The sequence below is a fragment of the Tachysurus fulvidraco genome, chromosome 5 (genome assembly GCF_022655615.1).
Source record: "Tachysurus fulvidraco isolate hzauxx_2018 chromosome 5, HZAU_PFXX_2.0, whole genome shotgun sequence".
NCBI classification, from domain to species: Eukaryota; Metazoa; Chordata; class Actinopteri; order Siluriformes; family Bagridae; genus Tachysurus; species Tachysurus fulvidraco.
This window is the reverse complement of record NC_062522.1, coordinates 23,520,609-23,535,254: the sequence shown is the minus strand read 5'-3', so window position 1 is coordinate 23,535,254 and position 14,646 is coordinate 23,520,609. Positions and strand designations below refer to the sequence as shown.

Genomic DNA, 14,646 nt, shown 5'->3' with positions numbered 1-14,646 from the left:
TTTCTAGAAAACCATATAGGCTGTTATAAAATGAAAGAGCCAGTAGAATACTTTGTCAGTGTAAAGTTTCTGTTAAGCAGTTATATCAAGTAGACCATTCTAATATAGTTTAATATAGTTTTGTGTAATTCAATACCAAAAAAATTTAAATACCCCAAAATGTTCCTTTTTGAGGACATGCACTGTATGCACCGTGTGGGACGAATGATGCAAAAGAGGGTGTGCCTTTCATGAAACAGTAGATTGTTCAGAAATATACATGAACTACCACCTCTTAAGACTCCATTAGGACAAGATGTCAATAGTGCTCCATAAAAAGCTACTAGAAAATTCCCCTCTGAGCCACATCTTTTCATAATACTAAGACTCCAGGTTCAGTTCCCGCGGTCAATTCCGGCTCCACTTCCAGGTTCGCACAGTATAAAAATTGCACACACGCAATAGTCATCGCAAAGTATCGTTAGTCTAGCTACAAGCTGTTGTTAGTTCTAAGCTGTTGTCCACCTTGTTTGTTTTGTGCTCTCTGTGTTTGACCTGTTTCTTTGTTTACAGATTTCATGCTGTTTTTGGATTAGTTAACTACATGGACTGTCTATTTGGTATTTGACCCTTTGCCTGTTTTCATCGTTTCACTCCGACTGACTGCTGGTTTGGTTTGTCTGTTAGGTTTATTGCTCAAATAAACACAGCACATGGATCCTACGCATTCTGCACCTGGTGATTCGTCACATGCTGCTTTATTTCTTAAAACCTACTTTTGTCCATTTATATAACCCCACTAATAACAAAAAAGGTTTCTTCACAGAAAACCTAATTCAGACAAAACGCAATGTTCTAATACAATGCTCCTTTTACTACGTACATGCTTCTATTTGTAACTAGCGTTTAAATCAACACCAATGGTCGAGATCCTGCCCCCAATATTTATACCGTAATCAATTAAAACATATGTATAAGTGATTTATTTTGCAACATTATTGGTGTTCTGAATTGATTGTAAGGTTTTCCTAGTAAATCAGATAAAATACTAAAAGTCCCCCACCTCACAAACTGGTAAAGCACAAAGTACTTCCTAGCTTGATTACTGCTGTTTGACTGGAAAAATCTAGGTAGCTTTACAGATGAAGAGGATCATAGCTAAGCAGTATATTTTTATGCTTTTTAGAGAGGGAAAGTGAAGACCATAAAACATGTACTCAGAAAGAGATTAATATGATGTACTGTAATATGATGTATTCTAGCTAACAACACACCACGTTTATTGCAGCTAGTTAATTCATTTCAAATTTTAGCCATAACTACAAATATTATAAGCTTGCAAAAAAAAAAACAAAAAAAAAAAAACAAAAAAAAAAAAACAGGCCTGTTGTAATGTAGTGACTTTTATTTAATAGTTCCAATTACAAGGTTATTCACAGTGGAAGTCAGGTCATGCCATCTTGTGTTGTAAACAGATGGCCCAGTTTTATTTTCATTTCCTCTATTGTCTCTTAAGTGATACAGTAGTAGCTTTAAAGCTTTGAATCTGCACATCCAGTGTGAGCATCCTCAGATCTTCTTCAGATTTGCTGCCCTGCACTTCCATTCCATTTCATTTTTTTTAAATTACACCAAAACAGTTATAATAAATTTCTTTTATATACAGTATGTTCCTAATGATCATGGTATGAATATTAAAGGGGTTGAAATCCCTAGTTCTGATTATAGACGATGTTACCTCCCCCACCCAACACCATCATTTCACTAGAGTTACTCAATTCTTGTCCCACCTTTGCTTTATTACTTGCATAATACTCTTTTGTCATACTTATTTAGGCTTGCTCTTGAAACTTCTCAGCATCATGGGAAGATCCACTAACTGTACATGCAACTATGTATATATGACTATAAAAGTGTGATTTTTCTTTAAGCTTTTAAAAGATGGTATAATATATATATATATATAAGCTGTTGGGAACTGGGCTTTAATTATATCTTAATTATATGTAGTGATTTAAAAAATAAAAATAAAAAAATATCTAATTTTTAATTCCTTAAACAACATGTGTGGGCTTATAATGTGAGGAGTTGTAGTTAGTGTGTTCTGTCTTATAAGCTTTTAGATTAGTCAATTAAAAAAAAAGTTATTGCTATCATGATTTGAAGTCTAGACTGCATTATATAGTAAGGCATGAATTTGGCATTGTATAGCATTTACAGATGGAACAATATAAAGAGGCTTTTCTCCCTTGGTTCGGTTTGTTTAGACATGGATGCGTTCACACCGGCAGTTTAGTAACAAATAAAGCACGGCTTATGTGAATAATTGAAAATGTGAAAGCTGTCATGTGGCATGGGAGTCACAGCACAGTACTGAACCCGAGGCTACTGTAGGAGGTGGTACAAGTTTGGTTGCACTGGAACTGTGGCGTGCTTCCCGTGAACACACCTCGTCTCGTGCACGCTTGTGATGTGATGTTGAAGATACAAATGCACCAGGGTTTGATAGAATCAAGTGAGTCTGAAACAAGACCAATATTGCAGGGCACCGGGGACAATCTCTGATTTGGATCTCAGCAAACATACCCAGTTTGAAAACCAACATAAGAACCACCATATTGCAATCAAGAAAACAATCACTCAACAATTCAATCAAACAAAAATAAATAAATAAAAAATCAGACAAAACAACAAATCCTGGTGGTCTCGGCCCGATTGCCTGCAGTGAGAAAGCATACAGTATTCAGAACCTTGAGAGCATAAACAGGTGCCAATGAGAGGACGGTTTACTCACATGTGACTTGCATAAACACATTTTGGTACGTATTGAATTTTTTTTTTGTGGACATCCCCAATTTTGGACACAGCACAGATCCAAATACACCTTAAATGTGCTTCAGTCTGTCTGTATTACTCAGTGATCATCTACTATTAAAGCTCCATCTGTATTAACCTGATATCTATATATTCTGAATTTTGGACCTTCAGGTTTGTTATAATCATACTGAAATACTGATATAAAACCACAAACCAAATTTGTTTACTATATAACTGTGTATTGAAGTCATCATGAGAAGGCTGTATTTACTATTTAGGAAGTCATAATAAGACTTTAGGTACCTTGTATTAACTAAGTACAAAAAATACAGTAAGGTTTTTTACTTTACTAGAAAATGAAGATTGCTGTATAATGCTATTAATAGTTGCAAGTAAATAACTTGTTGAAAATCTAATATAGGTGCTTAAATGTTAGTTTGCTTGTATGATAACTGAAATGAGCTTCTGAGACAATGTACCATCAGCTAAAGATCCATCCATCTTTTCTGACTGACAGACCCCCGACTCCAAAACTCAGCTAAAAGAAAATCCAGTTTCCCATTCGTAATTAAGACTTTGCGGTGGTGTTCATGTGTGTTCAACCTGTTTATACCGTTTTTCCGGCATTACTGTGAGTCCTGTGAGTTAGCTGGTTATCAGTAACATTGTAAACTGAACTAAATTCTGTTTGTATGTTGTTCCAGAAAATGTCCTTGTGCAACTGTTTTACACACTTGATATTTTAAGCGAATGAGAATTTGTTTTATTTGAAATCACCGGATCAATGTGAAGCACACAGAACCCAAGCTTTATTATTATTATTATTATTATTATTATTATTATTATTATTATTATTATTATTATTATTATTATTATTATTTTTGCATCTCAGCTTCATGTTACTATGTGTACTGAAGGCCACAAAGATGTTTAAATATTCCAGGTGTGTGTCCTAAGAACAAAGCCCCTGGTGTCCATTCAAAACATGTTCGTTGCTGCATATTCATGAGTTTATTTAAAACCGTTTCTCAGGAGGATCTTCTCATGTCTTTGTGATGTAAAGCATTTTCAGTGGTGATAATCACTGTTTTTTTTGTTGTCGTTGTTTTTTGCCCTCACCAGCTCTCTTTTGACTGCTCAGTCACTTTGAGAGAAATCAGAATAAATCTCTTTTTAGGCCAAATTGTAGACAGGCAAAACACCCACCTTGATACATCAACTACTCATATCTGACAGCTGAAGATCTGGATTTGCAGCTTTCAGTTTAGATTTTTCGTTGCCGAGGACACAGACGCGCTAATATACCATGACAGTACTTTCTATCCTTCCCACCTCTGCCTTTTTTTTTTCTTTTTCTCCTCCAGAGGATAGAAGAAGGTGAGTCAGCCAGGCGTGAACAAGGCCAAGAGAACCAAGGCCAGTGTCCTGAGAACAGCAGCGAGGCACTTTTAATCTAGTTTGTTTCACTCCCTTTGTCCTGTCCCTTCTGAAGAGCTGGTCTGTTTACCCAGTCCTGCCTGCCCAAGGCAAGAGGGGAAGTTTGGGTATTGTGTGTTTCTAACACAAAGATAAAAATGGCCTGTCTAAAGGTGTCAGTTGTTTAATATTCAGGTTCTGCTCACTACTCTGCAATTATTACACTCTGTCCATCAAAAGTTTGCCGGCAACTTGGACAGATATTTGACTCATTTTTCCCTCAAATACTGAGAAGTGGGAATAGCAATAGAAAGGCCTTATCACCTGACCTGAACCCAGTCACGCCGCTCTGGAAAGTAATACAACATCCGTGAGGCATTACAGAGCTGCTCTGAGACCTTTTAGACATTCTAGCCTCTACTGTAGGTTTATACATTATACAGTACCTAAGCTTGTTAAGCTTGTATTTTCAGTTCTATTTCTTTTGTAGGTATATTTACTGCTCATACTTTACCCGGGTTAACAGATAATCCTGGCTATTCATGAATGAATGAATGAATGAGTTTATTTTTACTTAATCAGGGGCAATGCACAGATAACATTAGTCTAATAAAGAAGAGATGTCATGTGCCAGGTTATAGCAAAAGAATGCTAATTTCCACCTGCAGTCCCTAGAAAGATGTTACATTTGCAAAAGGTCATGAAATACATACAGTATCATACATGGAAACATTATTTCACTCACATCAATAAAATCACTAAAAACACTCTCCACTTCATAATTTAACAGAAGTTATACAAAAAACAAAAACAAAAAAAAAAACACCTTACTTCACTCACATTCTAAAAACACTCTCCACTTCATGAATCGTCATAATCTGATGATTCACACTGTACAATCCTAATCCCTTGGGTAACCTTCTATTTTGCATATTTGCAGTGTCAAGAACAATGATCAGATAAATACAGCACATGACCATTTGTATCAGGGAGGAAATAGGCTTGAACCTGGGTCTGATCGTTAAAAATTGAGACTAAGTAGACTCCTTAAACACTCAGTTATTTCTAACTATTATGAGTTTGTCCTGAACAGATTTTTCTTAGCATAACTGTAAAAAAAAATTTTTCTGTCATCATTTGGCATAATTTTATTTATTTATTTATTTTTGCTCCAAATGCTGAAACTACTGTACAATACAACACACGGGTATTTTGTTTTTGGTGACTTTTGTAAGTGTGAAACGTTCTTCTACCCGAGCTTTAGAATGGCGATATCCTGGGGTGTAAAAAGCAACATATTATTATTATTATTATTATTATTATTATTATTATTATTATTATTATTATTATTCAAAAAGTTTTCTGGATCTGACCAGACTAGATTTTATGTTTGTCTCTTCTCAGAACTTACATTCGCTTGGGTCTTCAACGAGTACCCAAACTTTGTCCAGCAAGATGGCCGGCTCTTCGTGTCACAGGAGACCGGAAACCTGTACATCGCAAAGGTGGAACCGTCTGACGTGGGCAACTACACATGCGTCGTCAACAACAGCATCACCAAGGATAAAGTGCTCAGTTCACCCACTCCTCTGGTGCTGAGAAACGACGGTAAGATCTGTCTACATCCCAGACGATCCTTGACGGCCGGCTTTGAATGGGATACAATCTGAGATTTAAAGCAAGATGCCTTTTCATGAAAGGTCAGGGCTTTTTAAAGGTTGCTTGAAAGATTTTTTTTCCCTAAATGCCAGGCCTTTGAAGGCTGAACTGTTACCTTTTAAGGAAGCTAACATGTAGCCCTAACAATGACACACGGAGGCCACATTTCCATTTAAGATGCTTTGCAAGTTTACTGAGTGAATTCTCTAAATCTTTTATAGACCTTTTGGCATTTTTTTTTTCTTCAGCACTCACTATGTTTCCACTTTCTTTCCGATTGTCCACATGTTATTTTGGCTGTATGCAAGAATATAAAGAGCAGATGCCATAAATCATTGATGAATGACACTGTATGTATGTGTTTGTGCGCTGTTTTGCCCCGTCACAGGTGCAATGGGAGAATACGAGCCCAAAATAGAAGTTCATTTCCCAGACACTGTGCCTGCTGCGAAAGGATCGTCTGTGAGACTCGAGTGCTTCGCTCTGGGGAAGTGAGTTGTGTGTGTTTTATCTACCACTAATGTAAATCTGAAGCTCACACCCATGTCTGGATAACTTTTTATTCATTTTTTGATACACTGCTGCTTTGAAATTCAAGATCATTCCTTTAGGTCCTTTCCTAATGCGATTAGCCATCTGCAGGGAGGATTTCGTTATTTATTTTTAATTAATTTTTATTTTTTATTTTTTACAGGAGGCTTCTCGTGTTAATGGCCGCTTTTCACAGAGCACTAACCCGAAAGATTTACCTCCTTAAATAGTGCGGAAAAATGAGCCGGATGCTCCTTCTCGGAAGCTGTGAAGAAAGGGGCTCATTTAGCGCGATAAAAAGACGCATTTTCAAAGAAGACGCGATTACATTAGTCTTTGAAAGAACAGAACAGCAAATAACGCAACAGTCACAGACGTTAAACAGATATGTTCAAACCAGATACTCCAAAAGCAGCCACACTCTTTAAAGAAAACAAGGAGGAATTTCAAATATACGTACCACTTGAGACACACTAGCAGGTTCCTGTAAACACTTGAGCTCAAAGCCAAATTTGTTCTTTTCTCTCCACCGCAGCCCGGTTCCTAAAATCAGCTGGAGACGAACCAATGATGTGCCATTCCAGAGTAAAGTCAAACTGAGTAACTCCAATGCCGTGCTGGAAATTCCCCGATTCCAGCAGGAGGACACAGGAACATACGAGTGTGTGGCAGAGAACAGTCGGGGAAAGAACGCTGTAAAAGGCCGCCTCTCTTTTCACGGTAAAGGAGCTTGAAATTTACATGTATTAAAAATTTTATTAGGACAAATTTTTTTGCCATGATCCACGTTGGGGAAATCGGCACTACTCAAGATGTTCAATCTAGGTATCAAGCAGTTCTCCACTGTGATGACATCTTGAGTAATTTGGTAGTTTTTTAGTTTTTTATTTTATTTTATTTTGAGTCTTAAGAATTATTTTTTTAACTTTTCTTTAAGCATTTTTTGGCTTCTTCCCTACTGCAATGTCATGTTGTGACAAGCTTCCACTTGCATTATGATGCATAAGGTCTGAATGCGATGAGTGTTATCTGGGTTATAACTTAGAGCAAGGTCATGTCATAACAAGTCTGTCAAATGGCACTTGTACTCAAGAGGAGCTATGATGCTGCATGACACATATGATGATGCGGTGGTAATGATGCCGTCCTGCATCAATTACACATCCTTCTGCAGTCAGTCTTAGAATTAACAACAAACGATAGCTAGGGAAATGCACAGTAAAAAGGGACTGCATATTTGCCCATGCTTAATAACATCTAATAACCTCTATTAGTCTAACTGCATACTATACACAATCTAATAACATCTATTAGTCTAATTGCATACCATACACTTACAAAATGTGCAGTTCTGATATGTATTTTGTCTACTCATTCAAAAGTTGTGTTGTACTAATAGCAAGAAACCAGGAGGGAATTTTTGGGGCTTATTCAGGTTTTTCAAAATAGGAGATTATTTTTGAAATGCAATTATAAGCCAGCATTAATTGAACATGCAGTCAGTACACAGGCACCGCAGGGTTTCTACCAGGCACCCGGATAATAAGGCTGCGGAACGAGGTCAGAGGATTTATTTGTGTGCTGAAAGGACAGAGCGTGCCTTTGGTCTGATAGAATTGTCATTCTGTCTGGAGAGAGGGGGCGTTTACTTTTCAAAAGACCAATTCATAGCCATTATGCTACTGTGAAATGAGCAGACTTTTCTTTCTTTCTTTCTTTCTTTCTTTCTTTCTTTCTTTCTTTCTTTCTTTCTTTCTTTCTTTCTTTCTTTCTTTCTTTCTTTCTTTCTTTCTTTCTTTTCTTTCTTTCTTTCTTATAACTCTGTAGTGTTGTAAAGAATGGGGGAAAGAGAGCACCTAGGGGAGTTCTTGTTTTCTTATTAAGGGGCTTTTATGCAGATAATATTTGGGGGATCTATCTATCTATCTATCTATCTATCTATCTATCTATCTATCTATCTATCTATCTATCTATCTATCTATCTATCTATCTATCTATCTATCTATCTATCTATCTATCTATCTATCTATCAAATTGTATACAGTACTCTGAAATTTGGTGTCACAACAACAGCGGGAGGAAACTGAAAAAATACACACACACAAACCAAAAAAAAACAACTCAAAAATAAGAAGGATAAAAGTACCTTGGAATGAACATACATCTCAAGAGTATACAGTAATAGTCAATAGTATATATTATCAAGTATTATCAATCCACTACCAAGTACTACTTAAAGTGCACAACGTGTACAAGACTATTTTACAGTATATTGTATTATATACTTCAATGGCATTTAATCCTTGATAATTATTATTATTTGTTTTTATTATTATATTGTTTAACAACTTGCCTGTGTCTCTTTATAGCCAAACCCCACTGGCTGCAGACCATGACGGCCACAGCCTTGTCCATTGAGGAGAACTTATTTTGGGAGTGCAAAGCCAATGGGAAGCCCAAACCTTCATACAGCTGGCTGAAGAATGGAGAAATGCTTATGTCTGAGGTACAGTGAAACTGCTAGGGAAAAGAAAAAAAAAGTGAGTTTAATTCTCAGTCTTTTCAAGGTCAGCAGAAAACAGCTGGGTGGATAATTGCGACGATTCCATGGCCCAAGTAAAAAAAGAATGAAAAATGACTGTTGTCAGAAAGCAGTGAAACAAAATGAGATAAATGAACTAAAGAGAAACATAATGGGAACTAGCTATTAGGAGAATCTTTTTTATTGTCCAGCAACCATTCGGTTTATCAAGACCACTTTCTTAATAACTCATGCATATATTTAGATCAACCTTATTATTGCAAACATCAGTTCTTTTGTGGGTCCGATGTCTGACTCAGGAACACTGGGTATGAAGAAGGAATAACCCCCAACCGATGGTGTATACGCATTTCCACTCTCACTCACTCACTCTCTCCTAGGGGCAGGTTAGAGTAGTCAGGCCGCATAACAGCATGTTATGAGAGGTCAGAGGAAACAGAAGAGCTCAGAGGAAATCCCCACAGACATGGCGAGAACATGCAAAACACTGCACAGAGGGTAATTCCAGCTCATGGTGAACATGGAGCTGTGAGGATGTTGCTACCCACTGTACTTCCATCCCACTGCTCTGAACACATATATATTTTTAATTATTAATTTGCCTGCAGAGCTCAAAGGGACTATATGTGATATACATCTATCAGTGGTGCATGTTATATAAAATCCAGTCAGACTCCAATAGCATCAATGTGCTAGAATTTATTTTTTATATATTCAGTTATAAAACAGACATATAACGACAATAGCAATTTTATAATAGAATGATATAATAGAACAAGCAACAGACTGTATTTGTACTGTGAATGACCTCTCTATTTATCCCCCATCTCTCTCTGTCTCATGCTTGTATTGTGCTGACCCCCAGGTTTTAAGAATGCCTAATGGGCTTAAAGCTCAGCCGTTCCATTAGCCTCTCCTGTAGCTCGATACTTTTTTCAACCAATCCCTCTCGCTTTTCTGAGCGATCGTTCACAGTAAGATGAATTGCTTAGATGTGTGCCACAGCTATTGTCAACACTGCTTTTCTGTCCTCCAAAGCTGAGGGTCAGCATTTTCTTTTGTCCCCCAGGCCCCCAATCCACCTTAACATCCAACATGGCTCTATCCCCCAACTCAAGCTTAGGCTACAGTCCAAAAACCTATACAGAATTTGAGCGTAACTATAATTGGAGAGCATCTCTCTCTCTCTCTCTCTCTCTCTCTCTCTCTCTCTCTCTCTCTCTCTCTCTCTCTCTCTCTCTCTTTGATTTTTTTTTCCTATATTCTCCAGTGATGGGTGATACTGCTGATTTTCTTTCAGAGTCAGCAGCAATTACTACCAAGCCTAGCATCCTTTTATAAGAACAAACACTTTTTTGACAATAAAATGGGGAAATCTTTGCATAATTGTTTTTCTGTAATGAATGATTCCAAAATATTCGACCTAAGCTTAACTGATACTTCAGAGCCTGTATGATAGCACGTCTCTGTTGAAAAGCATGCACGCTTTTGTGTGTATCTGTCTGTCTGTTTTTCCCCACAGGGCCGGGTGCTGATAGAGAACGGTGCGCTCAGCATCTCCTCGCTGACCCTGTCTGATGGAGGGATGTATCAGTGTGTGGCAGAAAACAAACACGGCATCATTTATGTCAGTGCTGAACTGGTGGTGCTAGGTAATTTTCACTTTTCTCTCTGCTGAAAGAAAATATTACACAGAATCTCACTTTTATTATCATTTTCATTTTAAAGAAGTTTAAATTTAAAGCAAAATAAATTTAGCAGAAACAAAGTTGATACAGTTGATTTGTGTTTGTACCCAAAAAAAAAAAAAAATCAATCAGGGCACTTTTTATACATTTTTCAACATGTAACATAAGCCTATCTTTTGTTTTTTTCTGCCACCATTATCTCCTGATAATTAGATACTTTCCAACTCTATAATACTGCTCATATTTTAAAATGGCATCAAGACAACATACGCTGGGTTCATGGTCTAATTCTTAGCCGGCATTCTGTATGAAAACTGCCTTATAAATGGTTACAAGATTATTGCTTTGAGGTTTCCTAGTACATGCATTATAAACACTTGTACTTCAGGTATGCTGAGTCTTTTACCTTTTATTAATTATCCTGTGATAAGCAACTTGTTTTGAGTATTCTGAGTACCACAAAGATAGCATGATAATATGAAAAATACCTTAATATTATATGAAAATCACTGACACTGACAAAAAAAAAAAAAAAAAAACTGATAATAATGACTGAAGTGCACGCAATAGTGAGGGGGAAATACAGGGCACTGAAAAATCTGAAGATGGATATTAACGGATGCATGGTGAACTATGCAACTTAAAAAGCCCAGAAATGATTACAGAGCTGGAAAAGATAAGAGTTCCTACTCAGGTGCAGAACATCCAGACCTGTCCTGTATTATCACTGATGTAAAAATACTGTATTTATCCAGTCATGGTTGTTGACACTGCAAATATGCAAATAAGAATGTTAATGTGAAACAAGATAAACCAGGATTCTATTTCATCTTCTGGGTTTCCAATCACCCAGGCTTAACTATTTCAAGTGTGAAAAACCTTTCTGAGTTTCAGAATGTTATTTTACCCTCCTACCTCACTTCCCTCAGGCTCAGTATTTTAATCTCCTGTTTCAGTGCTCAAACCTCTGAATTTTACTTTAACCCAAAACATCATGCCCCGGACTGGCACGCTAGTCATCAATGACACTACCTATCTTAGTGCATCCTTTCCAGCATCACTATTTGCCTCATATTGATTTGGACTCTTTGACCAGCTTTGTGCTGTAGTCTTTTCTTTCTTGGGTTTGTGTGCGTAAATCAGAGAATATCGATCAGTGCTTTTTTCCTATGCAACTGAATCCTACATGGCATGTTACAATCACTGATACAAGACAGCTAGGTCATAGCTCAAGTACAAAAAGAGGCAGAACAAGCTTCTGTACTGTAGGTCAATGGTATCGCTTATGTTAAATCTCTGAAATTCTAACAGAAAAAGTCTAAAGGCTGCAGAGAATGAAGAATGCTGCTGTTTTTTTTCCTGACATGGCGTTAATCCTTATCTGCTCCGGATTCTCTCTTTCCTTTGTAGCGTCACCACCCAGTTTTTCAGAGAACCCCCTGAGGAGCGTGTTGAAGGTCCGTGCTGGCAGCGAGGTGACTTTGGACTGCAGACCACAAGCTTCACCCAAGGCTGTCAGCCTGTGGAAGAGAGGAAATGAGCTGATCCAGAAAAATGAAAGGTAAACTAAAAATAAAAGAGAGACTCCTAAATGCCAGCAGAACTACGTCATGCTATCATCCGGTGATTTGCCAGTGTAAATCACAGTGATGCTACAGCTATCTTGGGCCAGGATTGCAGGGAGCATGATTGGCTGTGCTCTCCGGCCTGGATAGACGACATCCTCACACTTCCCTGTTAATCATAGCCCTTTTCTCATAGCCAATTGTTTCAGCTCACGTATGTGGAAAAGGGCAGATAGCACTTTCTATCTTCCACTTGTTTGCAGCATAAGCACCAGTTCAAAATGATGTAGTTGGCTAAGTTCATGTCTCAGAGGAAGGGATTTTTGTTTTATATTTCACAATAGCTGGCATTTGTTTCATGCATATTTTCCCCTAATAAACAGAGGAAAAGGGTAAGGAAGGGTTATGCAAAATTAAATAAATAAATAAATAAAAAAATAAAAAAGCACTATTAATAATGATAATAATAATAATAATAATAATAACAATAATAATAATAATAATAATAATAATAATAATAATAATAATAATAATAATTACAGTATACAGTTTAAAAATGTATTTACTGGCCAGCTATTGTCATCTCTTTCAGATTTTCTGTCTTCCCCAACGGAACACTAAAGATTGCCAATGTGACTAAGCAGGACGGAGGCATTTACACATGCATTGCCAGAAACCAGTTTGGCAGTTCAAGTACAGCAGGCCGCCTGCTGATCACGGGTGAGTTGCACCCAAATGTCATGCTTTTCACAATCTTTTTTAAGCTAACGATCTGAAGTATCAAAAAAAACTAATTCTTGTTGATTCGGTTAATGTCCTGGTGACAGTTCCTCATTCTTCATTATTTATGCATGGCTTGTGTCCTTTCTTGCTTTTCAAGTGCCACATTCAGAGGAATGTCAGGCTCTCTGTTTTCCATTATAATTCACTTGATGGGAAAGTCTCCTTGGTAGCAGTAAAAGTATGAAAGCTTGTAATAAGGAATGGTGTAAATTACTGAGATTCCAGGTAATGAAAACAACAGCTTCAATTTGCATTAGCCTACCTACCGACTATGTAGTAATTCATATCCTGCTTTAAATTTTTTGCATAATTATCTACCTTTGACAATTTCCTTGTTTCTTTCTTTTCTTCCTTTTTTTTTTTGAACGGGCTTTTACATAAAAGCTTTACATAAATTTTCCTGTTATGCCATCTAGCCATTAGCCAAGAAACGGAAGGTGAACGTGAACATTTTTGAGCCTAATTGCGTACCACTTGCTGAGAATTTGAATTTTTTTTTGCTAATAAAATCAAATTTAGCATAAATAATAAATAAGTAATAAATAATGCATTTCTAATGTATGTTCAAAGCCAAATGCCTTTGACGTACTAATACATACTGTGCATGGCTCAGGCCTGGGGCACTCAGGCCTTTTCAAAAAATCTAAATTCAAAAACATTTATTCTATTATCTATCATTTAAATCCAGTGTTCTATAATATTATCTTTCTGTGTTTAAGTCTTAGGTAGAGCATGTTTGATTGAGAGTACCTCTTTTAATTAATAGATTAAATTGCAAACATGAATTCATAAGACTCACTTTGTAGTTAAGGTTAGCTCTTCATTAGTCCATGATGCCTTTACTCATCATTAGCTTAAAGATCAGTAAGTATTTATTGAGGTATTATTGCAGGATTTTTTTTTATTATATATGTACAGTTAATACATTATATTAATATAAAGTAAATATTATAATAATAATAATAATAATAATAATAATAATAATAACAACTATAAAGTGTTGCCATGTAAATATAAAATAAATCTAATAATCTAATACATGGGAGGATTAGATATACAGTACAGAACATGTGAAGTAGCTCATAATATTTAATTTACGTACACAATCTAATATTTCCTATATTTTCTATATTGGTGTGTGTGACAATTTGGGTGATGCAGTAGGTATCTGGAGCTTTACTGTGTCAAAGCTCCAGGTTCAATGAAAGTTTTGATGTCAACCAACTCAAAAGGATTCAAACAACATGATTCAATCCAGTTTCTCTCATTATTAGATTTCTTGACATGTTAACATATGTAATAAATGGAGTCATAAATAAGTAATAAATAGAATTTCCAAAGTTTGTTGTTTTAATAATGTACAGGGTCGTGTTTTCTAGAAAAATGTTTAGAAAAAGTTTGCATAGTTAATAAAGCGTGATGGCAGAATTATATTTCAGAAGCAGCTGTGATGACATGGGCAGAACAGTTACGTATATAGAGGGTTGCTGTGTTAACGTTTTGCATATTGTGAAGGTAGATGAGCTTGCTATGCCAATTTTCCTCTATTTCTTTATTCTATGGATGGTATAGGCTTACATTTACATTTCTGGCATTTAGCAGATTCTGAGTATCCTGAGTATATAAAAGCAATAAAGCTGGTTTTATGGGACATTTTCTTTTATAG

General features: G+C 36.4%; 1 protein-coding gene across 3 annotated transcripts in view; it reads left to right on the top strand.

Moving 5' to 3' along the window:
- Positions 1 to 14,646, top strand: part of cntn3b (contactin 3b) — a 94,119-nt gene that overhangs the window by 48,507 nt on the left and 30,966 nt on the right. For all 3 annotated transcript variants that reach the window (XM_027146238.2, XM_027146237.2, XM_047814346.1), the window contains 7 exons: positions 5,617 to 5,820; positions 6,260 to 6,362; positions 6,938 to 7,122; positions 8,772 to 8,908; positions 10,467 to 10,596; positions 12,043 to 12,193; positions 12,790 to 12,917. In XM_027146238.2, coding sequence (XP_027002039.1) covers positions 5,617 to 5,820; positions 6,260 to 6,362; positions 6,938 to 7,122; positions 8,772 to 8,908; positions 10,467 to 10,596; positions 12,043 to 12,193; positions 12,790 to 12,917 — 1,038 coding nt within the window. The remainder of the gene's footprint in view (positions 1 to 5,616; positions 5,821 to 6,259; positions 6,363 to 6,937; positions 7,123 to 8,771; positions 8,909 to 10,466; positions 10,597 to 12,042; positions 12,194 to 12,789; positions 12,918 to 14,646) is intronic.